The following is a 25,706-nucleotide window of genomic DNA, read 5'->3' as shown; positions in this document are numbered from 1 at the left end:
AAGGAGGGACTAAGCGGCATTCCTCATGTGTAGGCTCCAACATATAGTGGGCACTTGATAAATATTTTATAAATACAAAGAGTGAGAAAGGACATTCTTGCCAAAAAAGCAAAGGCACAAAGTAATGAATAAAATCTATCAAATGAACAAGGGTGTGCTTAAATTAATGACCGAAGTTTTTCAGGGAAATACTAGCATATCTAAGAAAGAGCGATTAAATGACTAGCCTCCAAAGGACAAATGAAGATTTGCTGTGGATTTTTTCCTTCCTATGGATCATTACCATATATTTATTATTTGGAAGAACTCTGGGCAGTTCCTTTGGATCTAATTACACCCCGATTTTTCTAACTGCATTTCATTCAGACCACCAGGACTAAACACTTCCAATTTGGGCATTTTCCCAACGAATATGCTCTGAAAAGGCATCTGCACTACACCTAAGGAATATGGATAGTTGCCTCAAATCTCAATACTTCTCAGTCTAAGACTATGTTTTTCTGGCTATTAGGGAAGACAATTAGATATGCTATTGGAAATACATTTAAATGTTAGCATTGATTGTTTCACAGTGGTGGATTTTGGGGTAACTTTTACTTTCTACTTTGTACCTTTTAATATTTCATGAATCCTCTATATTAGTTCTGAATTATTTTTGTAATGACAAGAAAAGACATCAGTTCAAGTTTTCTCATCAATCTTGTGGGGAAGAATTAAATTAGGAAAGTTGTGAAACTCTTCGAAAGTCTTCAAATTATTTAGAAATCTATTGATTTTTCTTTCACACTGTGGACAGTTTTAAGGGAGGGATCAAGGTGATATGCACTTGGGCAGAATGTGGTTTTTAGACCCGTTCCCATTCTAAGCTATTAAATACAAAATGTATAAATGTTATCTTAAATATCAAACAGGACCAAAGACAATTTAATAACAATTAATTTTGCGTTGTTTCCAAAGCTCCAGTCGAAAATGTTTTTTTTGTAATTAAATTCCTATGCCTCTTAACCCAGCATTTTAACTAATGAATTATGAAGAAAACTCCTGTCACTAAAGCCTTCCCGTTAATCATGTCTGTATTTATGACCAAAAAATATCTGTTGCTATGGAAATTTTAGTGTCAAAGTTTTATCTCATAAAGCTCTACTGATATGTAAAGCAAAAATAGGAAATGAGTCTTCAGAGAAGAGAAACTTCTTCCTTAATACATTTTTAAAAACATTGAAATTATGGATAGATGGATTTTACAATGACCCTCATTTTGCATAACTAGCAATCATGTAAGAAGTCCTGCATATATCTAATTTTGGAAAATCAAATAATTTAAAGTATAACTAGGGAATTTACCATTGACAGGAACTGCACAGAGAATCTGCCTCAATTTAATTAAACATATACTGAGGTTCTACTAACTTATATTAAAAATTAATATTTTCATAGATTTGAGTTTTCTAAAATTGAGCACATATATAATCTGACAGTAGTTTCCAGATGATTTTTAGTTGTCACTAAAACTCCAAATAATGGAACCAGATGTGAGCTACTCAGTTACAGCTGTATAATGAGACCAGAGTCACAACTCACATTTAATATTCACCAGTAGGTGAGCCAAGAACCACACAAAGTATGCTGGCCAACAAGATGAGGAAGGAAAATGATATATTTGCTTTTAACTTATGAAATGTCTCATGTATGCAAAAAAAAAAAAAAAAAAAAAAAGTAGAGACCAATATAACAAATACCCAGCTTAAAAAAGACAATTTTAGGGGCGCCTGGGTGGCTCAGTCGGTTAAGCGCCGACTTCGGCTCAGGTCATGATCTCGCGGTCCGTGAGTTTGAGCCCCGTGTCGGACTCTGTGCTCACAGCTCAGAGCCTGGAGCCTGTTTCAGATTCTGTGTCTCCCTCTCTCTGACCCTCCCCTGTTCATGCTCTGTCTCTCTCTGTCTCAAAAATAAATAAACGTTAAAAAAAAATTTAAAAAAAAAGACAATTTTACAAGTACAAATGAAACTTCTTGGGCATTCTTGCTAGATCTCATTCCCCCTCCTTCATCTAAGAGGTGACTGGAAACCTGAATTTGGGGTTGACCATTAACCTGTATTCAAAATGTTGTTAGTATATACTCACACATTCATAAAGACTCTATTATGTCATTTCACCTGTTTTAAAAAGTTTTATATAAATGGTGTCTTCCTATATGTTTTCTTTAACACTACATTTTTTTCTTTTGTTCAACCTACTTTTGAAGTGTATCCAGATAAATATCTCTTTAATTCATTTAAAACTAACTGTTCTGGGGCGCCTGGGTGGCGCAGTCGGTTAAGCGTCCGACTTCAGCCAGGTCACGATCTCGCGGTCCGTGAGTTCGAGCCCTGCGTCGGGCTCTGGGCTGATGGCTCAGAGCCTGGAGCCTGTTTCCGATTCTGTGTCTCCCTCTCTCTCTGCCCCTCCCCCGTTCATGCTCTGTCTCTCTGTCCCCAAAATAAATAAACGTTGAAAAAAAATTTTTTTTAAATAAATAAAACTAACTGTTCTTTGGTAGTCTGTTATGCATTCATTTGCAATTTCCGTCTTATATTCTACTATATGACTACACTACTATTTTTCTATTCTCTACCTGAGGGAAATTAGGTAGATTGTTTGTTTGCTTGTTTTTTGCTATTGTAATCAATGCATCAGGAAAACAGTTTGCACAAGTTTCCTTGGGCACATGGGCGAAGTTTCTTTGGGAGATATAACACAAACATTTCAAGCATGAGAAAATGAGAAAAGGTGGTTAAACAGTGGACTTCCTGGTCCACTGTTTTCTCCCCTAACCCACAGTTATGGGCTTGTCCAATCCTGTGCACACATAGATAATATTAAATTATTAAAATCTCTTTTTCCATAGATTGAAGATATCTTTGATGATGAAAGATAGATAGGTATAGATAGATATATAGATATAGATATAGATATAGATATAGATATAGATATAGATATAGATAGACATTTCACCTAAATTTCCAGGTTGTAGGGAAATTGTACATCCCAAGATATAGTGCAAACAACGAGGTGCTCGGTCTCAAGCTAAATGAAACCCAAAGGAATGTGGGACGCACTCACACACTTATGACACCCTTAAGCTAAGGTTATAAGACTGCACTGTGAAAATACAACAGTGCAAAACTCTACGCTAAAGGACACTATTAGAGGCAAATGAGTAGGGCACCAGCAAGTGCTCAAGGAGTTCTGGGAGCCCTATGCTCTGTCATTTGAATTAGGATGGAGAGATTCATACCATGTTGTCCAGAAGAAGCAAGAGGAATGCGGAATAGAGGCAGAAACCAAGCTTCTAGTACTCTCCAGAAATGTGCCATTTCCCCCCTGCAATTCAGTGAAGGAGAACAAGTTAGCTGGGGTGGGAATTGTGTAAAGTGCCAACACATGAAGTAAACAAAGACTACTGCCCTGAAGCATCTTAATAGCTGTCAGGTGGTCAATTTCTAAAGCAATTTCTTAGAGATTGATATGGAGAAAGATACGGGAAGCTCTGGGGTTTTATTACCCATCACTTAGCTGTTGGCATTGGCCTCTATTCTCTCGCTCCCTGCTTCCCTCCCCTCTTTCTGCTTCCCTTCTTCTCCCCTTTCAGTTTGCGTCCTGTCATTCTCTGTTATAATTAAAATAGGAAACATTGCATGTGTGTGCTATAAAGCATCTGCAGATACTGTATATTGTATGAAAAAATAAGCAGCTGCAAATTGTGTAATTTGGTCTTAAAAAAAAAAATCCTGAAAGACATTTCCGGAAATAAACATCTTTCATCCCAGTAGGTTTGAATTTTCTTTTTGTTTGTACCTCAGTCCATTTTATCACCATCCTCACTGCCTTGTACAGAAAGTTTCAGCTTTAACCAGTGAGTGTTCCTATTTTAGAAGAGATGAGGGAATTTCTGGAATGATGGCTTAAAATGGGGCAACTACGATAATAGGGTGTGGTGCAGTTTTACGCAGTGTTTTTCTCAGTCAAAACAACACCTAAGAATAACAGCAGCTGTAAGTTATTAAGAGTGGAGAAAAAGTAAAAATGTGCTGAAATATTACCTGTTACAGTTGGGAGGGATCTGCCATCCCCAGAGGAAACCGGTATATTGGCATGGCTACCACTGGCGTGGACAACATGCTTTCTTGGGGCATCTGTTCAGGTCTGCAAGTCATGTTTCAAAATCTGCTCCTAGGCAATAGGTGTTCCACTTTTAGCTTGAGGCTCAGCCATGTCTTCCTTTTTCTTGACTTCCCAATTTCCAGGAGCAGTGGAGTGGGCGCAAGGGCTGGGGAAGCCAGTTTAGCAATGAAGAGCTCAGACTCTCCAGTCAGACAGAGCTGGATTTAAATCTTGGTTCTGCCTCTAACTGTGATTATTGGGCAAGTTACTTAACTGCCTTTTGCTTTTGTTTCCTTATCCATAACACGGGGTGAGTCATCCAATGTGCATCACGATCTTAATTCTTGTGAGGACAGAAAATGTTCCAGGGTTAGGCAATAATGGTAGTGGTAGTGGTAGTGGTGGCGGAGGTGGTGGTGATACCTTTGCTTCCCTTCCTTTTAGAAGCCCATAGTACCATCTTGCCTCGGTCACCTGCATGCATGCATCCATCCATCCATCCATCCATCCCAGAAATGTTATAAACCTCTACTATGTGCCAGGCATTATTCTAGGGTCCTATAAAACAGTACACGCCTTTATATCTACTAATATTTAAAATAAAGAAAAATGAGGGGTGCCTGGTGGCTCAGTCAGTTAGGCATCCAACTTCGGCTCAGGTCATGATCTTACAGTTCGTGGGTTTAAGCCCTGCCTCGGGCTCTGCGCTGACAGCTCGGAATCTGGAGCCTGCTTCAGACTCTGTGTCTCCTCTCTCTCTGCTCTCCCCTCGCTTGTGCTCTGTCTCTCTCTCTGTCTCTCAAAAATAAGTAAATGTTAAAAATGTTTTCAAAAAAAATGAAAAGCACCCAGTTAGTAAAAACTTACTAGCGACCAACAGTGGAATACATGCATATACACTCTTGGGAAATAAATATTAGGTTGAAGTAAATGGCCTTGGTTACTAGTCATGCTATATTTCCACACCTATATTAAATGCATAGTAACCTGTTGTGCCTTTTTTGCCCCTGGTGGCTAAACTTCCCATAAATTAAACTTTTCCTCTGAGGAACACAAAACCTTTAAAGGCATTCTCTCTCCTACCAGAGAAACTTATAAGCTCCAGTCTCTGGACAAAGGATTTGGAAGCCCTCACCACATAAAACCCATCATATCTTAGTGGCTTTCCTGCAAGACCCAAACTTTATTTCATATGAAGGTATAGTCATCAGGCAATTTTCTTCCCTGAATTCAAAGGGAAATAGTTCCTTTTTCTTTCACTGCAGCATGGTATCCCAGTTGTTCTGTCTCTGTTTCTTCCCTTTCCATTATATATGGAATACATATCTTTTCTGAAAGCCAGACCATCATTTCATTCATTCATTCATTCATTCTTTTTCACTCACTCAACATTGACTGAAATTCCCCTAGTGCTAGGAATTTGTCACTCCTCTCCTTAATCACCAGTCATAGTACCCTATGATACACCAAATCAAGCCTGAAGCCTTCAATCTAGTTCCACTCTTAGAGTTTAGCTCATTTTCCATTATGACTGTCCACTCCAGATAGGTAGCAAGAAAATCCTTGACATACAAACCATATTCATTATCATTGTTATGTGTCTGTTCTCCTACAGCATCCTCCCTACCAGCAAATTTCTGACCGTGAAAATTCTTATTATTAAAAGTCTTGCTTAAGTTTCATTTTCTCCATGTACTATTCTAGGACAATTCTACCTTGGCTGTTCCTGGACTTTGGAACTGCATGGCTGTGTGAATTTTTTAAAAACCAGGGGCCAGAATACAGTTGCTACTTTTTTCTTTTATTATAAAGTAAGAACATTAAAAAATGTAAATAGTTACCAGCTACTATTACCACTACTTCATAAAAGAAAAGCCAATTTAACAGCAATAGGAAGCAGAAAATTCATAATCTCAGGATAAAGGGCAATTAATTAACCACATTTAACTTCAGAAAAATACATTTAGGTTATACCTACTTTTTTTTTTTTTCATTTTACTGTTGCTGTTCATGGCATGAACAGGCTGGCATGTAGGAAGCATTTAGGCATAGCCTTCTTCAATGTTAAAGAAAAGGGATGACCCTCCCATCACCTTGATCCCCCTCCACCTTGGCAGGGACATGATAACTCCCAGCACGGTGATTAGTACCACCTCAGATATTGCGCTGAGTACTTTATTACACCATCTCACTTAATTTAATTCACATAGCAATCCTATTAATAGCCCCATGCTACAAATGAGGAAACAAACAAAAGCTTAAAGAATTTGTTATTTTCCTAAAGGAGCAGAACTGGTAAGTGGTGAAGTTACTGTTCAAACTCAGTTCTATATAATTCCATAGTTCATGCTCTAAAATTTTATATAATGTGGCTCCCAGCAGTATAAAATATAAAAGGTCTTAATTTGCTACAGATTTCTTTCCAAACCACATAGACAAACTTCCAAAGTTGAACCGACCACATGTTGAGGTTTAATCCAGAGTTTCTCACTCTTGGCACTATTGACATTTTGGGCCAGATGATCTCTGGTCGTGGGGGGGCCCTCCTGGGCCTCTTGGGATAGGTAGCAGCATCCCTAGTTTCTACCCACTGGAGGCGGGTAGCACCCTCCTCCCAGTTACAGCAATCAAAAATGTCCTCACACCTTGTCACATGTCCCCTGGCGGCAAAATTGCCCCCAGTTGAGAACCACTGTTTTAATCCAATCTTGTTCTATGGACACATCTAAAGACAACCTGTACATGAACTGTATGACCATGGGAATAGTTGCACCTTGCACAAACATATTTTCTATGAACAGTTCTGTAAGGTTGTTTTAATAAGCAACAGCGTTGTTATTTAATTCAGATACAATTTAAGACATTACTCAAACTATAATTTTTGAGGAAATTTTTGAGGAAACAATTTTATTTTGCTTGTTGTGAGAAGACAGTTCCAAAAATGTATTTAAACCAAGAAAAACAGTATCACTTAAATCCTTTATAAGGTTAACATGTGAAGAATGTTTAGGGAATAATCGACACCATCCAGTTGAAGAGGCTTCCTCCTGATACAATACAACCGTTAGCAAGATCAAAAAGTCTCTCAAGATTGAATATAGATGGCAGCGAGATAGCAAATGGGACCTGAGAAGAAGCAAAAAGTGTTCATGAAATGCATGGTTTCAAACTGTTGGCTGAAGTAAAGTTCTCAAACACACAAATACCAATTCCATGTAATGATTTTATGTGAAAGATATTTAACTCTTGCCTAAGGTAAAATGCAAAGTTTCACGTCTCTGCACTGCTGAAATGTCACACATATCATTTTTATATCCTATTAAGATTCATAGATTAGCCTATAAAAAAGCAGGTATTTCTAGAAATATGGACTATTTGCATTTCTATAATCACTGCGTATGATTCTACAGGTAGGACTTTGGCCCTGTTCCTAACGAAATGCATTCTTCCATTAACAGGTTGTCCAGTTGAAAATCTCCCTGTCCCGCTTTGAGCTTAAATCCTGCCACAGTGAAGCAAATTCTGTTTGGAGCTCACTCTTTCTGAAAGACACACGGGGAGACCATGCAGAGAACTAGTGCAGCCAAAGTCACCTGAACAGAACAAAAGACGGAAAATAAGACTGCTTTTACCATCACAGCACTGGTTATTTCATTGAGAGAGAGGCCAGAAGGAGAGAATAAACAGGAAGGAATGGAAACAATGTTTCCTGGGAATCTACTTTATGCAGATGTAGATAATTTGGAAGATGAATGAGCAAATGTCGTGTAGAATGACCATAACAGATTAGATCCTTGTGGGCCTAAATTGCGGTAAGAAATTAGAAGAAAAGTTTTATTAATTTCTTGTCCAATTGTTAAACAAAACTTTTATTCTTTTTTTATTTAAAAAATTTTTTTTAATGTTTTATTTATTTTTGAGACAGAGAGAGACAGAGCATGAGCAGGGGAGGGGCAGGGAGAGGGGGAGACACAGAATTTGAAGGAGGCTCCAGGCTCTGAGCCCCATGTGGGGCTCGAACTCACAAACCACGAGATCATGACCTGAGCTGAAGTCAGACACTTAGCCAACTGAGCCACCCAGGCATACCAAATGAAGCTTTTATTCTTTTTTTTTTTTTTAATTTTTTTTTCAATGTTTATTTGTTTTTGGGACAGAGAGAGAGAGACAGAGCATGAACAGGGGAAGGGCAGAGAGAGAGGGAGACACAGAATCGGAAACAGGCTCCAGGCTCTGAGCCATCAGCCCAGAGCCCGACGCGGGGCTCGAACTCACAGACCGTGAGATCGTGACCTGGCTGAAGTCGGACGCTTAACTGACTGCGCCACCCAGGCGCCCCTGAAACTTTTATTCTTAAGAAAACTCAGTGAATCTAGAAGTGGAGCCTGCCTTTTATTTTTTTCTTCACTTTGTTGGATTAAAATATGACAAAAGTATTCCAGTACTTGTCTATAACTTAAAATAATAAAGAGGTGAAAAAATTAATAATGTCCTCCTTTCTCACTCAATCCTGAAGTAATAAGTATAACTAGTTTCAGGAGTATCTTTCCAAAACTTTTAAAATCCTCTAACAAATGTATATTCATGTGGGTTTTTTCTTTTCCCTTTTCTCTTTCCTTTGTTTTTTGAAATGGGATAACTAGATTTCCATTATTTGCTTTTTTTAGTTACCAATATGTAAGAAGAATCCCTCTTTAATCAATTTGGGGAGGCAGAATAACTACGTTGAGTTTAAGAGTGTGCATTCTGGAGTAAGACTGTTTTGATTCAAACTCAGACCTCAAGCACACACCAGCTATGTGAGCTTGAGTAAAATATTTGGTCTGTTTGAATTTTAACTTCCTCATCCATGAAACAGAAATAATATTGTAATTACAATTGTTATTACAACATATTGCTGTTACAGGATGGGATGAATTTATACACATAAATACTTAGAACAGTGCCTAGCACACAATGAACACACAATAAAGGCTCCACATTACTAATATGGTCGAACACATTCTTTTTAATGGCTACGTAACAATGCATGGGATGGCCACATCCTAATTTATTCAATCACCTACCATAGAGGTTGTTTCTAGTTTTTGTACATGCTTATCTATTCATATACATCATTGGGTACACATGCTTTTATTTCTGTACTACTGATTCCTTAAGATGGTTTGGTTTAGTCAAAGGGTGTTTACCCTTTACATTTTTAACAGTTCCTTTATTTTTTTATTTTTATTTTTTAGACAGGGAGCGAGTGCAAGCAGGGGAGAGGAGCAGAGAGGGAGAGAGAGAGAATCTTAAGCAGTCTCCATGCTCAGCACAGAGCCCAAGGCAGGGTTCGATCTCATGAACCTGGGATCATGACCTGAGCCAAAATTAAGAGTTGGATGCTCAACCAACTGAGCCACGCAGGTGCCCCACATTTTAGCATTTCTTGCCAGATTTCTTTCCAAATAGGTTATAGCAATTAACATAGATACCAAATTGACCTAGATCTACTTGTTGAAAAGACCATTCTTTCCTCTCTGCACCGCAAAGTCACTTTTGACATAAACCACGGGACCACAAATGTGTGCATCTCTTCTGGTCTATATTTTGTTCTATCGGTCTATATCTATACTTAATCTCGCACTATTATTACAGCTCTTTCATAAGACTCGACAACTAAAAGTATAGCTTCATTAGCTTTGTTCTTTTTTTTTAATGGTTTTGGCTATTCCACATCCTTTGTATGTCTGTGTAAATTTTCTGATACTACTGCAAATGATAGCTTTAAAATTTTTTCACTTATAACTTTTTTCTGCTGTATAGAAATAAAAGTTATATGTACACTCATATGTTTATACCTACTTCACTAAATTCGCTTATTCATCCTAGGAGACAATTTTGGATTTTCTATGTCTATAAAGAATAAGAACTTTCTTTCTTCCTTTCTCACACTTTATTCCTTTCTGTTTTCTTCTTTACTTCACTGGCTGAGAATCCCCATGCAGTGTTAATTAGAAATGATGATAGGATGTCATAAACACAGGATTAATTGACTTTTCAATTCAGGGAAAGGGGGAAGGGTTATTAAATGAATGACATTGTAAAACTGTCTACTACTAAAATTCAACCTTTTCTTTACTTACGTCCTCTACTATTTTTGTTAAGTTTATTCCGAGGCATTTTATAATTTGGTTATTATTGTGAATGTTTTAAAGTTTTAGGAAAACTTTAAAAGTTTAAAGTTTAGTGAAAATGCTAAATTTATCTCACAGTCAAAATACATCAACGCTATAAACGCTAAGAGAATCTGAACGTGCTTTAGGAAGTCAGAGTTACATCTTTTCCCCAGAGAGTTCAAGATTTTGCAAATTAGAATTTATGGGATTTCAAATAAAATGATGGAGTTAAAAGATAAAGTGTTTCTTTAGTCATGTTTCTTGACCTGTATCTACTCCATCTTGATACCTGGACATTTAAAGTGAGCCCACATAATGGTTACAACGTGAACACACCCATGAGGCTCAGAGACTTTAGGCAACTTGCCCAAGCTCCCTCAGCTAGTGTCAGAGCCAGGATCTCTACTCAGACACACTGGTTCCTCAGAACATGTTCCTAACCACTCTGGTGCACTGCCTGTCCCCTGCTGCCAATGCTGGCCTCTGAGGTCCCTCCTGGCATGGCTTGTGTGCCAACCACGGAATGTCCCTGCTCCCTGCAGCCTCTGCTCCCAATCCCACCTGACTTCAGTCTCCTGCTCCTCCCGTAGGCTCTGTGGCACTCTGGACCCTTCTCTAGCTTTGACTTTTAGAAATTTTATGGAAGCTTCTAGGGCTTCCATAGGGAATTTCTCAAGTAAAGTTAAGTTTAGGTGAAATCACTGAATTTCTTTTTTTGCCATTCAATAGAGACAGGATTAGCAATCATAGAATCATGGGAGAGTCTTTTATGTCTTTTGTAAGTAGCTTTGAGTCTGGATTGTCCTGGATAAGATACCGAGGAATCCTGGTTCCTTTTCCTGGATCAAGAAAGGCTTTGTGGAGAGAAAGGAAGGGAATGGCTTGGCAGGTAAGCAGACTGAAAATTAGTTTAAGTAGGTTATGCTTGCAAGGAGCAGTATTAAAGAAATGGTGATGATTCTGGCTTCCTAGAAAGGATAGAAGTCTGAAATAATATGAAGAAGGGAAAAAAGTTAATCAGGTTGAGAAACACTGAAGGGGTTCATTGCCAGGACTTGAGCTTGTCTTGAAGGGGAGCCTGGGAAAGTCATTGGAGAGTTAAAGGTTGTTTGCCAAGGCTATATTTTATAGAAGTGTCTGCGTGAAAACTAGAATCTATCATAATGAAGGATTTTATTACTTCTGGTCTTTTGTTCCAACAATTTTCCTTGATTGAAAGAAAAATCATACCATCTTCAAAGTATCTATGATTCTCCTCAATCCAATGAGTTTTTACTGAGCACCTACATTGAGAATTCTTCTTGGTTCTCTCAGCACAGTGTCAGTTGCCTTTTTGTTGGTTCTAAGCGTTAATGACCAAGAAAAATGGGAGAAAGCGGAATTCCCACTACTCAGTTACATTTGCCTGATCTTGTAAGAGGTAAGCAGGTTATCAAAAACTGGGCTTTGTGATATGGATGGATTTAACTTCACCTCCTTTCAAGAATTTTAAAACACAGAGAGCCACAGCCACGAAAAAAAAAAAAAGGTTTAAAAGCTTCAGGGTAGGAAAACAAATGCTGATTTCATCCAGCATTCTCACGTATAGGTTTCTGTACCACGTTATAGGTCTATCTCAATATGTCACCTGAGTCTTTGAAGTTAATACTTTATTGGATATTTTTTTTCAGACTGGGGAATAATATACATTCCAAGGCAGAAAGGATAATATGATACTGGCTTCCTTAAGACTCGGTATCATGAATGACTAACAACAGTAGACGTTATCCTCCGCGACCTAACAGAAATAGCACCCAACTCTTAAGAAGGTGAGAAGGAGAGTTGTATGCAACTCTGCGAGACCACAGGACATTTCACACTTTGCCGAGAACAAGATTATCTTTTTTATCACTCCAATTTGGGGATAATAAAACTTTAAATATGACAGGAATAAAGGTTTCTTAACATAATATGAGATCAAGGGTCATTTTGGTAAGATGGTAGAAATCTTCTAAAATTAAATTTTAAAGAAATAACATTATTATAAAGACACCTTGCTGAGAACAAGAAAATTAGAAATTAAAGATGGGATATGGGAGAGAAAGCATTTGTACAGAGAATTGTTTCAAATGTCACACTGTCTATGAATAGGATTGATTCTTCACAAACCATCATCATCACCGCAGCTATCGTCACTGTCACTGTCCCACCACTGAGCCTCAGCTGTGCATGGCATTTCCTTGAGCTCTTGAACAGAGTTCACCTTTTAGTAAAGGACAATGTTTGCTCAGACACGTTGTCCTACACGTACAGGAAACCAAATGTTTCAGTCAGTTCAAAAACTGTTCAGCAACACTAAAGGACCCTGTCTCTCCTCATACCCAAAAAGATGCCAAAAATGTTTTGGAATACATGAAAAATGCCTCGATGAAGGAAGACATATTGAGGGGGACTACATCCATTGGGTGTATGTTTGAAATTCAATCTTAGGTTATGTTCATAGTTTATAGCTATGGTATAATAAGAAATAAGTAATCGTTCTTTGTCCTAGGTTCCTGGCATAAAGCTCTTAAAATCCTTGGGAATTTTCCTTTGTATGCTAATAAGATGACTGTGGGGCAGGGGACCGATAGCTTCAGGGGCTGGTCACCAGGAAAACCAACCATGTGATTGAAGGATGGAACTTTCAGCCCTAGCCCTGACCTCTGGGGAAAGGAGGGGGGCTGGAGACTGAATTTGATCACAACAGCCAACCATTTAATCAGTCGAGCTCATGTAATGAAACCTTCATAGAAACCTCGTAAGGACAGATTTCAAGGAACTTCTTGGTTGGTGAACGTGTTGACGTGCTGGGAGTGTGGGACACTCAGAGAGGGCATAGCAGGTCTGCCTCTGTCCCCCCCCCCCCACACACACACACACAAGATCTTGCCCTATGCATGTCTTATATGGGACTATTCCTCAGTTGTATTCTTTATAATAAACTGGTAATGGTAAGTGAAGCACTTTCCTGAGTTCTGTGATTCATTCTAGTGAATTATCAAATCTGAAGATGGTAGCCAGCATCTAAAGTGGGGTCAGTCTTGGATTAACCTTTAATCTGTGAAGTCTACCCTAACTCTGGTAGTAGTGTTGGAACTGACTCGAATGGTTAGACCCCCAGTTGGTGTCAGAGAATCGCAGAAGTAGTTGGTGTCAGGAAAACCCCCCTAATAGTCATGTTTGGTATCATGTAAATTAGGGCAGTGCTCAGCTAGTGAGAGTCTCTGGGGTCTTTGGGACATTCTCCTACACCCCCCTCCTCCTTGGCAGATATTGCCCTCCATACCCCTTCCCAGGCCAAGCTGAGGCACTACTTAGTGAAAAGCGATTGAGCTGGCAGTGGTATCTCCATTATGGGTGTGTGCTTTGCTTTTTACAGGGAACTATTCAAGAAACAATCCTATAAGGCCAAAAGAGATCTTTAAGAGAAAAGTTGGAGTTTGGGCTGTACATACCGGGCTTATTCTAACTGCTCAAGAGACTAAGGCCCAGAGAAAAGAGTCTTTGAAATATGACACCCTATTGTGCAGAAAGAACAGCTGCTCTCCCCCTCTCTCTCCAGGAAAGTATTTTTCACCATATAAAGAACTAATAAAGGGTCTCAAACAGGGCAAATCCCCTTTAAAATATCAAAAGCTCTAATCAGAACAGGAAGGATGAGTTATGCAACCAACAATGAAGTGCATGGGGCATAAAGGCTAGATGCAAGTTCATGGCCAATGGTTCAGTGCTTATAATCAGGGCTTTGGGGAAAGAGTTAAAGGAGAAGTGTCTTGGGTGGAGGATTTAACAGAAATGCTTGTATTCAATGTGTTATAAAATTGAATGCTTATTTCTCACTCTCTCTGGAGATGCAAGAATATAAATTCTAAGCTAGTACTTACATGTGATTATATCATTTTACATCACTGCCTTTATTTTGAGAAATAGTTTTAAAGCTTTACCAAGTCTTTGTTTTTCTATTCTGAAAAAAAAAGCTTTTCCTAAGAAAGGAAGCCAGCATTTATTGAGGCTTGCAGGTAGGCTGGAGTCTTTGTTTTACAGAGTTTATTTCATTTGTAAATTAACTGTCAAATGGAGGTCAAGAGAAAATGTGGTTAACTAAGGGGTCACATTGTAGAATGTAGTTTTAATCATGATTGGGTGACAGTCTTTACTTCTTCATTAGGAAATAAACTTTAAGCCAGAAAGTATGCTTCCTATCTCCTTTGGAATTCTTCTAATTCCAATAAATAAGAATTAATTGAGCACTCATGTATTCATCAGCAGTCAGAGATTTCATTTTTTTTTAAACTCATTGCTGAGGTTTGGGTTCCTGGAAACAGATTCTGAGATGGAACTCAGCTTTCAGGAAGCTTATTAGGGAATGCTCTTGGGATCAACACCCATAGGAAAGGAAAGAAAGCAGGATTAGCAGAGAGAGAGAAGAGCAGTCACAACAAAGGGCTCAGCCAACCCCACGGAGAGGGAGTTTTGAAGCTGGGATGACCCTTCAGAGATGCTCTGAATTGTGGTAGGGGGGTCAGGTCTTTGTACTGCATATCAACCAGACCTCCCCCCCCCCCAGCCCCGCAAAAGGAGGCCATCTCTTTTCCCCCCATGGGCATTTCTGAAGAGGGTTGAGAACTCAGTACTGTCGGTACATTTCCCAGAGCTGGGAAAATAAGCTCTTCAGTCCTGAAGGGAGATCTGGGGGTCTCAGTGGAGGGGCCATGAGAGGCACAAATATTTAATTCAACGGTTAACTATAGAACAATCAAGCAACTGGCAATATGGCAAAAAAAAAAATACACACACACACACACACACACACACACCCACTAGTATACAAGTGATACAAGCCAAAGGGAGATTTGAAGTAATAACTAAGTAAGAATTCTTATACCAGACTTCCAGATGCTGCTTGCTTTTCTGGGTCATGGTAGAACAAGCTTAACACATTTTCAGTAAAACTCCTATTAATCATGTTATTTGATTACCCTGAGGAACAGTGTCCCTTCTGGAGTATGAGAAGAATTAGAAAACAAAGAATAGGAGGAAGATTCAGAAATAATTTCTTCCCTCAAATAATATCTTTCCATAAACTTAAATATGAAGAAATTCAGTAATTTCACCTAAGCTAAATTTTACTTGAGAAATTCCCCCACGGAACCCTGAGAAGCTTCCATAAAATTTCTAAAAGTCAAGCTGGGAAAGGGTCCAGAGTGCCACGGAGCCCACAGGAGGAGCAGGGGATTGAAGTCAGGTGGGATTGGGAACAGAGGCTGCAGGGAGAAGGGACATTCTGTGGTTGACACACATGCCATGCCAGGAGGAACCTTAGAGGCCATCCTGGGCAGCGGGGGACAGGCGGTGCGGCAGAGTGGTTAGGAACACATTCTGAGGAGTCAATCTGCCTGGGCATGGATCTTCTGACACGGACTAGCTGAGGGAGCTTGGGCAAGTCACTTAAATTTCTCACGTGTAATATAAGGATAATCATAGCATCTAACTACAAACAAATCTAAAGTCAAACATTGAACATCAGAACATACATGCACATTCATGTCTGCTGCTGTTACAAATTTGTGACAAACCTAGTGGCTTACAACAACACAAATGTGCTCTCTTACAGTCCTGTAGATAAGAAATTGGAATTCACTTTCACTGTGCACAAATCAAGATGCCAACAGGGCTGGTTCTCTCTGGGGGCTGTAAGGGGACAATCTGTTTCTTTGCCTTTCATGGCTTCTACAGACCACCTGTGCTCCTTGATTTGTAGCTGCTTTAAAGCATTCACTCCAGTCCTGTTTCCATCATCACATGCCTTCTCCTACTGATGTCAAATAAGGATACTGTGACTACACTTACGGCCTACCTGGATAGGCCAGAATAATCTCCCCATCTCAATATCCTTAATTTAATCATATCTGCAAAGCCCTTTTTGTCTTACAAGGTAAAAGGTTCTGGGGATTAGGATGTGGATATCTCTGGGGGGCCATGATTCAGCCTACCACATAAGTAATTAAATAATAAGGTTTAGCTCATAAGAACATCCAATTTATATCATATCTGCTCAACAAAGTTTGGGTCACTGAAGTTATTGAATTGTTTCTATTTAAAAATTCATAGCATCATTTGTGACAACATGGTTGGAGCTACAGAGTATATAATACCAAGTGAAATAAGTCAGTCAGAGAAAGACAAATACCATATGATTTTACTTGTATGTGGTATTTAAGAAACAAAGCAAATGAACAAAGAAAAAAGAGACACCAACCAAGAAGCCGACTCTTAACCATAGAGAACAAACTGATGGTTACCAGAAGGGAGGTGGGGGGGGAATGCGTGAAGTAGGTCAAGGGGATTAAGAGTACGCTTATGACGAGCACTGAGCAATGTATAGAACTGTTGAGTCACTATCTTGAACTCCTGAAACGAATATACCACTGCATAATTCTATACCGGAATTAAAACAATCAATCAATCAATCAATCAGTCAAAATTCATGGCATTCTTGTAAAATGACTATTGTTCCAGAAGTCATCAGTGTTCACTATAATATGTACTGGTTTCTCTACAATTTTCCACACCCTTGCACATCAGGTTGAAGTTAACATGCTATGAATGGAAATTATGATAGCCATTCCATACTGGCTCTTGGAAATGGTCACCTTAATTTATTGCCTAAGCTAGGACATAAATAAGGAGTAAAAGGAAAAAGGAAATAAAAGGAGAATAAAAGTAAATAAGAGGAAAGTTTCTTAAGCATTATTCCGAATCAACAGGTATACGTTATGACCGCCGCAGGCCAGCAGAGATGAATGGCCACCCTACTTAAAAACCTCTGGGGAAGTCCTCCAGTCTTCTTCCCCTGCAATGGTGATGTTGGAGCCCATGTAGTCCAGACAGAATAGCTACATGTAGAAGGAGAGTCGCCCAACCCTCACTGAACTTTGTTTGAAAAAGAAATGAACCTTTATCGCCACTGAGATTTGGGGTTTATTTGTCAGCACAGCAACCCCTGCCCCATCCTGTCTAAAACACCCATGCTCTAGCAAGTTTGTCCTCCCCTTATAGTATACACAGGGAGAATTCCATCAGAGTGAGGGTTTAACTCCACTTAAAGGTCAGGACTTTGAATCTCAGCAGCAAAGAAAGGCTGTAACTGGGTATCCTGAAGCTGGGCTCCCTCCTGAAGGGCTGTGTCCAGTCTGCCTGTGGGCTTCTGACCTGGGACACAGAAGTGAAAACCCCAGAGTTGCAACAATACTTGGCAAGTCTTGATGCTTTTTTATGAAAGAGATCACTGGGCTTATAGCCTGGAAACTAGAAACACGAGGCTCTTTTTTAGAACAAAGGCTTAATAAAGAACGTGACCTGAAGTTTGCATTTTGTTCCTGGGACTTTGTTGCTTAGAACCAAAGCATGACAAGCTTTGGTAGTTAGTAGCTTCCACTTGCAGTAGCAAACTGGAGGGCAGACCTCTTGTGCATGGTGTGGAAAGAAAAACTGCTCACGCTGACTTCTTTATTCATTTATCAGCATATACAGCAAGCCGCTGCAAACCACTCTTAACACCGTGGCCAACACTGACCAGCGATTTCTGATAGAAAGTCTAACAGAGTTTGCAATTTATGAAGGATTTTCACATTAAATCATTTCACTGAACTCTTTTTCAAATGCCTAAGTTGAGTATTTAGCCTTTGTTTGTCAATATTAGTAAGAGTGTGCTCAGAAGAAGGGGGCAAGGAAAGAGGAAAAGGCCAGATAGGAGGAGGAGGAAGGATGGAAGGAGATGGAGTGAAAATCCAGCCCCGAGCTTCCCTGAACGTGTGCCAGTGGTATGTGCCGGGTATCGCAGCAGGCACTGTTGACTAATGGTAATTCCATGGCTAAAATAAAATGTGCCGATGTTCATAAGAATGTTTTGGTTCATCAAGGTATAGTTTAACAGCTCTCTGGGGGATTATACCGAGTGAAAAAAATGACACCCCTGAAGGTTACATACTGTATGGTTCCTTTTATCTAACATTCTTAAAATGACAAGATTGTAGAAACGGAGACCAGATTAGTAATTGTCAGAAATTAGGGACAGTGGTGGGGGGTAGGAAGTGAGGTATCTATCAGAGGACAAGAGGGGTCCTTGTAGTGACAAAATTGTTCTGTATCCTGACTATTAATGTCAGCATCCTGGTGGTGATATTGCACTACAGTTTTGAAAGATGTTACCACTGGGAAAAAGCTGGCTAAAAGGTACACAGGATCTCTCTATATTATCTCTTATAATTGCAAGTGAATCTATAATTATCTCAAAATAAAAAGTTTAATTAAAAAGGATGGAAAAATAATATGAATAATACATTTATTAAATGTCTAATTTCTCTGTTGAAAATTAGCAAATATTTAGGTAGGCCAAAAGCCACTAATGAAGGTAGTTTCTAATGGTCAAGTAACCTGAGCCTCATTTCACACTATTTAAGGCTGGAAAAGATAAAGACGAGCACAGGGTACTGAATACTTACCAACGGCATTACACTGACACTATACCAAATGTGTTGCGTGCTTTTCTAATGTGATTCTCCATGAGGAGAATGTACAGACCAGGAACTGAAGCACACAGATATAAAGTAACTTGCTCACAGCCATACATACAGTCAATAGACGGTGGAACCAAGAATTAAATCATGTTTTTATCCGCCGATACACTGCTTCTGAGACCTTCAGCAGACTGCAACAGGTGGGTGACTTGTCCACAAGGGTTCACTCTTCCTACCATACCGTGTTCTCACAGGTGGTTCAGAAAAGAACGTAAAGGCGTTAGCTGCCTGAGATGTAGGCAGAATGAGAGCAAAACTCTCGAATGGCTAGTGTCCAAAGTATTGACGAGGGAAATGGGTAAATTTACACCTGCTCCTTCTTCGCGGATTTATTTTAATATAAAGAACATTTGTGCAGAGAATTTCCAAAGCTTGCCAACTGACTCAGCTATATGAGGCAAAGGTCAATACCCTCCTGACATGAAAAGATAATCCCATTGTTAAGGGCACAGTTTGTTAATCAAGACAAAACCATTTAGCAAAATGAATGAAGTAAATGAAACTAAATGTTTAACTCAGTTTTCAGCACATTGAAAAGCAATAGACAGATTTGCTAATGGGACCCCTGCCTTTCACCTCCTTCGAAGTTCTCCAGAATGACTAAACTTCAGGAAGCCGTCCCTTTGGTTCTGAACTGCTCTTCTATCCTGAATGAAGCCGGGCTTGCTCGATGCAGCAATCTACACACTTCTTGCCACTTAGATGGTAAACACACAATATCAGGTTCGCGATTATATTTTGGTTTAAATTATATCCAAGTATCATTATACCAGCAAATTGCGCGTCTAACAAGAGTAGGACCAGCACTTTGAGCACAGATAGCACAAAGGCTCTCGGTTCCATGATGAGCGAGAGCGTATTTCACCTTGACACTATTGCTGGCAAATCTCTGAGAGATGAGCATTTTGAAAATGCTATAAACAGCTTAGCCTTTTCTTAGCATTTTGAAGAGCACATTAATAGCCTGGCCTTTTCTTAAGGGCTTTCTTTTTCCCTTAGCCAAATTTGACAGCTAGAAGTGAACAGTGAGAGGATGGAATCAAAGTCAGGGCTGTGTTTTAAAAGCAGTGTGGAACTGATGTCATCTGGCATTGTCTTCAAAAGAATATAAGAATATTAAGTGGATGTCTCATGAACTTAAACACAAAGGAGACTCTTCACTTGAGGACAGAATGATAATGTCTCACAGAAGAAAGATGTAATTCTAGATGCCCATAAAATCTATTCAGACAGCTTTTGGCGGGTAAGAAAAAAAAAAGGAAAAGAAAAGAAAAGAAAAGAAAAGAAAAGAAAAGAAAACCTGCAACTCTCAACTTAACCAATTATAATATTAGTAAAATTAAATTTTAAATACTTAGTAAACACCTACCCTAGAATATGTGAAACCTTAAGCCCAATGCTGTAAGCGACATTTTAAAGAGAGTATTGTTATTGCCACCATTTGGAAAGTTATGCTAAAAAGAAACCAAGAGGCACACGGTAATGTAATAAAATTAGCTGAAGGAAATTAAATAGCTTAGCATCACCCTCTAGGATTTAACAGCCTAAAAAATGGGAAGTAGAGGCTCTCCCACATAAATTGGGACTATATAACCCCGCCTACGATCCAGAAAAACCTCCCAGATCACTTCAAAGGCTGCTCTGAGAACCCACCTAGGTTATCCTCGGTATAAACACACTCAGCAACTTCAGGACAGTTACCGAGCATCTTTGGGGAGAGTTGCTGACTAATTTTAAAAATTGCCTGAGTTGCCAGGAGCGGCCTCTGCTCAGAGTAGGAAGAGGCCCACAAATTGGGAGAGCTTTACTGGATGTCGTGGCAGATTGCATTTTCCCAAAATGGTTGCAACAATAGCTCCCGACCCACATGCCCTTCTTATAATTTGATATTAACACTCCTCCCACCAGGAGGTGGAATCTGTGTCCAATCTTGGATCCGGGTGGATTTGGGACTCGCAGGGAAAAGCCATTATGTAACTTTAAAAGCTAGGGCATAAACAGTGATAGAGCTTCTGCCTGATTCTTTTGGAAGGCTCGTTCTTGAAACCCAGACACTACACTGCGCCGAGGCCCAACCGGGCACACTGAGGTCACGTGTCATGTTCCGGCCCACAGTCCAATCTGCATTCCCAGCCCCATAGTCAACAGCCAGCGTCAAACACCAGACCAAACTCGCCTTTGAGCCTTCAGGGATCCCAGCCCTCGGAATCTGAATCATCCCCAACCTTCAGGTCTATCCAGCTGATGCCCCAGGTATCATGGAGCGGAGACCAATTGTCCTGTTAGGTCCTTTGCAAACATGTGACTGGCATTTCAGTGAAATGGTAGTCGTTTTATGCCACTAAGTTTGGGGTGCTTTGTTATAGAACAACAGTAACTGGAACAATGAAAATGGGAAATGTATGTGGTTAAAAGTGATGCATGCAGCCATTCCCAGCACCGGAATTACCGCAGCTTCCCTTTCAGCCTCTCTTTCGGGAATGTACTCAGAGGCTTCATCTCAGGCATGTTGCCGGTCCACTAGAGCTGCTCCCCTACTTACAGGGGAGCAAGGGAACTAACTGCAAGGGAACTCAGATAGCTCTTCGATGATGATAACAATGTTTTGTTTAGGATTGTGCCTGGCACTGTTCTGAGAGTTTACATGGATTGACTCTTCAAATCCACACAACAAACCTATGAGGTAAGTACTATTTTTATTCTCATTTTACAAATAGGGAAACTGAAGCCCTGAGGTTAAACAACTTTCCCAAGTTTACACAACTAGCAAATATCAGAGCTGGGCTGGGATTTGGAACCAGGCAGCTGCACTCGCAGGCAAGCCTCTGCACAAGCCACCGCGTGCACCACTTCCCAAACGCTGACTCTAACTCTCCCTCGATCCAGCCCCTCCCTCTGAAAGGCCAAGAGCACCCAAATTGAAAAAGTGGGACACTGCTGGCTTCAGTGTCATGATAATGGTCCGGGAACAGGCTCTGGAGTCTGCTGGTCTTGGCTGGGACAGTTACCAGCTGTGGTGACTTTGGGCAGGTCTTTTAAGCTCTGTTACCTCTTCCCTCCCCCTCCCCCTTTTATGCAAAACAATCCTCCATTTTAAAGCCACAGCTGTTGTCTTCATGAAGCATTAGCCTTACTCCTCCTTTCTAGACTGTCAGCCTCTTTGGGACAAGGACTTTGTCTTTCTCACTTCTGAGTGCTCCAGCGGAGCCAGCATGGTGCCATGTACTCAGCTGCAGCTTGTAACTGAGTTGACTTTAAAAAAAAAACAAAAAAACTATTGTCTTTATTTTTGTATCCAGGGCTTTTGGGATTTGTTCTGTTCTTTCCATCCCCATGAACAAAGCCATAAAATCATGCTCTTACCTCTGAGTCTGCTGCCAAAATGAGGACTTGGGTTTACTGCCTCTTCTTTCAAAGGTCTTCCTAATCAGAGGAAGAGGCTTTCACAGGCACCCTTGATCATGTTTATATCTACCTAAGGATTCTCTACTGCCTTCCGATCATTTTCCAAAGTAATTAAAACTCCTAACCATGGGCCACAGGAGCTTCTACTAACTTGATTTCTTATAGGGAACTATTGAACCCTTCTCAAAAGACACCACAGGGAATTTCTCACCTTCAGAATTATGCCAGGATAATACCAGAATATTAACTGATATTATTACTGAGGGAGGGGTGTCTGGCCCCCAGGCCTCCGTTTTACCCTGTACTGTAATTACTTCTGTATTTGTCTGTTTCTCCTGCTAAACTGAAGGCAGGGACTCTGGTTTTTACTTTTGTATCCCAAAGTCTAGCCCAATGTCTGGCACAGAGAAAGCACTTGACAAATGTCTACTATTCAAATGCATGGAGTTGATGAGCTCAGAGTCACTGATAATGTCCAGATTTCAACCCAGGGGGATCTCTGGAAGATGTATCAAGAACATTCATTGATTTAACAAAGCATTTATTGAACACCTTCATGAGAACCAGCATTGGGCAAGGCAGTGAGAATAGAAGTGTAATAAGATCCAATCTTATTATATAAGACCCAATCTGCTCTAGTAGGGGAGACAAATATGGAAGCACATCATTAGAACTTATTTTGGTAAAAACTAAGCACAGAGATCTAAGCCATGGGTTTGAGAGGCAGTGATAACAAGAAGGCAGTCTGAGTTAGGTTAACAGATTACATGTGTTATTTCCCATTTAACACGATAACCCAGAAAAAGATAAGATGCTAGCTAGCATTGTGGAATGATCCTCCAGCTGATGGCCAGGGCCATGAAATCATAAGGGGTCATATGGTATAGGTGGCCACATGATAGAATCAATACCCTCAGACATAAAATGAAAGATGCTAATGACTAAACTAAGAGAGGTTAATATATCTGACTCTGTGTCTCCCTCTACCTATTCTTCTGCCCTCCCTATACTTCTTACCCAAACCTGCCTAAAGATAATGATCATTTTAGTGGCCACCATGTGGTTGATGTCAATATCTAATCATAAACATTAAAAAATGATCATTTTAAGAATCAGAAATAAGAGACCATGTGTACACTAAATTCAACTGTGTGAAAAGGAAGTCACATGATGTACATAAATAATGCAGTGGAAGTCATTAGAACTTAACTGTCATTAAGGATTTTTTTTACACTAAATTCAAGCTATATTTAAGAAAACATATTGCATTAGTAAACTATTTTTTGTGCAGCTGGGGCTTGAGAAACAATGGCAGACATCAGGCCATCCTGGTGCTTTCTCAGAGTAGAAGGAAGGAGTTTCGGGATCTATTATGAGGTAAATTCATGGCTGCCGCAATCCACCAAGCCTCTGGCACGCGGTCAGCTGCCTCGCTAGTACTCTTCTCTTGCCTTGACCGCCGTTGGCATTTTCCACTCCATGTCCAGGAAGGCAAGGGCGGCTAGAAAAAACCCACAAGCAAAGATGCCTGGTTCTCTAACGAACGTATGACTTCTAAATCTCAGCGTGGCCTTCAATCCTCTTGTCCTTGGTCAGCTTCCTGGCTCCTCACACCCAATGACTGTGAACGCTCGAGACCTTCATCTTTCCCTTGGAGACCAGACACTCAGCCTCCTGCCCACCCTACAGGAGGTAAACTCGCCTCCACTTCAAGGAGAGTGTGAAAACCTCCGGGTGTGAACTGCCCCAGTTTCTCCCACCCTTTTCTTACATACTTAGTCACACTCCCTCTCACCTAATCTGCCACCTCAAGACCTAGAGAAAGAGGAGTCTTACCTCTGTTCCCAGTCAGTTCTCTCACTTGTGCTGTCAAGGTCTTTATGTTCCCACCCTCTCCCTGAAGGCCCCGCCTCCATCATTTGTCCTTTTCTCTTCTAGAAAGGCAGGCTCCACCCCTGCTAGCTCTCTCCTCTCATCGCAGCCGGTCTCCTGCCCCTCCAGACTTCTCACCCAAACCTTCCTGAAGATTCATGTACTGGTGCAACTTTCACTCTCTCACATCTCACTCCTCAATTCCCTGTAGCGTATGCTCCCTATTCTAATGAAACATTTTCTGGGTGTAGTTTAGCAAAACATGCAGTTCCTGGATTTAAGCAGAACTGTATTTGACTCCTGCCTCCTCCACTTACAAGGTACAGGATCCTGAACATGCTGCTTAATTTCTTCATTTCTAGTGTGGGGATAATAATAGTAACCAACTTCACAGAGTTCTTGTAATATTCAATGACATACTGTATGTAAAACACCGGACAGTGACTGCACAGGCCATGTGCTCGATAAAACTTGTTGCTAGTAGTAGCATTTGCATTTTAATGATGACTATCATTATTATTCGCCAGGCACTATGCTAGGTCTAGCTAGAAATCCTGAACTAAAAGAACTCCTACCAAATTATGCAGCCAAGGAAAACTAATTTGCAATCTTCTCATACAATGTGTCTTATCTCTCTTGGCTTAGGATCACCTTTTCCACCTTCAAACCAGGATCTGCTCCTAGGAATTTCCTTCCATACTGATTCTGTATGACTCCGGTCAGTTCTGTATACACACACACACACATACACACACACACACACACAAACATGCACACACACACATGGTAAATTTATCTGTATCATGTGAACCAACAGGAAAATATTTGATTTAGCCAAACCCAGGAACTTTAACCTATGCTGCTTTTGCAGCAACAGAAGTAACTACACCATGCTCTGAGGGCAGTTGGAACTCAATAATTACTGATGAGCAGACAGTTGTATATAATGATTTAGTCCTCCCCTTGGTCAGTCACAGCAAGGACAGAAAGCATATTTTTAGCATCATGTTTGAGTCTTACCTGACAACTTGGAAACTGCAATAATTTGAACCTATGTAGGCAAGGGAAGGATCGCTTTGTTGTTGATACACCAGAAATGAAACCTAACAGTCATTTATATCCTGTGATTACTCGCTAAGAAGGTTGGCATGGAGCACTTGTTTCTTTTCTCCATGTTCTTGCTATTCTGTGTTTTTGTCACAGGCTGCGCGTGGCAGTATTTGTTTTAATCGGGAAGACGCAGTACAGGCGAAGGCGACTGTAATACGTATGTTCAGTAAGGAACCGAATTGCACAGCAGGCTCTCATCTCAGTGACAAAAATGGCTTCACTAAGGCATGTAATTTTCTTTGTCTAACAATTTGGTTTTAGGAACAAGCTCTGACACTCCCATGCCCCACCTCCCCCAAGCACTACTAGGTAAGGCTGGCTTTCAGTGAAGGTATTAGCATGGGGTTCAGTTGGGGGCCCCTTCTCCTGGACTGGTGGACCGTTTCACTGTGGGGACCTCAAGTCAGGATCCTGCAG

The 25,706-nt window shown here is 40.2% G+C and overlaps 1 protein-coding gene across 12 annotated transcripts in view; it reads right to left on the bottom strand.

Moving 5' to 3' along the window:
* Window positions 1-5,924: 5,924 nt before the first annotated feature.
* CFAP54 (cilia and flagella associated protein 54) overlaps window positions 5,925-25,706 on the bottom strand; it is a 289,781-nt gene continuing 269,999 nt past the window's right edge. For 9 of the 12 annotated variants that reach the window (XM_045062191.1, XM_045062197.1, XM_045062192.1 and 6 more), the window contains one exon: window positions 16,595-23,808. In XM_045062191.1, coding sequence (XP_044918126.1) covers window positions 23,647-23,808 — 162 coding nt within the window. In that variant the 3' untranslated portion in view covers window positions 16,595-23,646. Of the gene's footprint in view, window positions 7,271-16,594; window positions 23,809-25,706 lie in introns of those variants that run through there. The other 3 variants (XM_045062193.1, XM_045062194.1, XR_006600982.1) reach the window with 2 other exon arrangements.

This window comes from Felis catus, chromosome B4, assembly GCF_018350175.1.
Source record: "Felis catus isolate Fca126 chromosome B4, F.catus_Fca126_mat1.0, whole genome shotgun sequence".
Lineage (NCBI taxonomy): Eukaryota > Metazoa > Chordata > Mammalia > Carnivora > Felidae > Felis > Felis catus.
The sequence above is the reverse complement of the archived record's forward strand: the minus strand, read 5'-3'. Positions and strand labels throughout refer to the sequence as shown.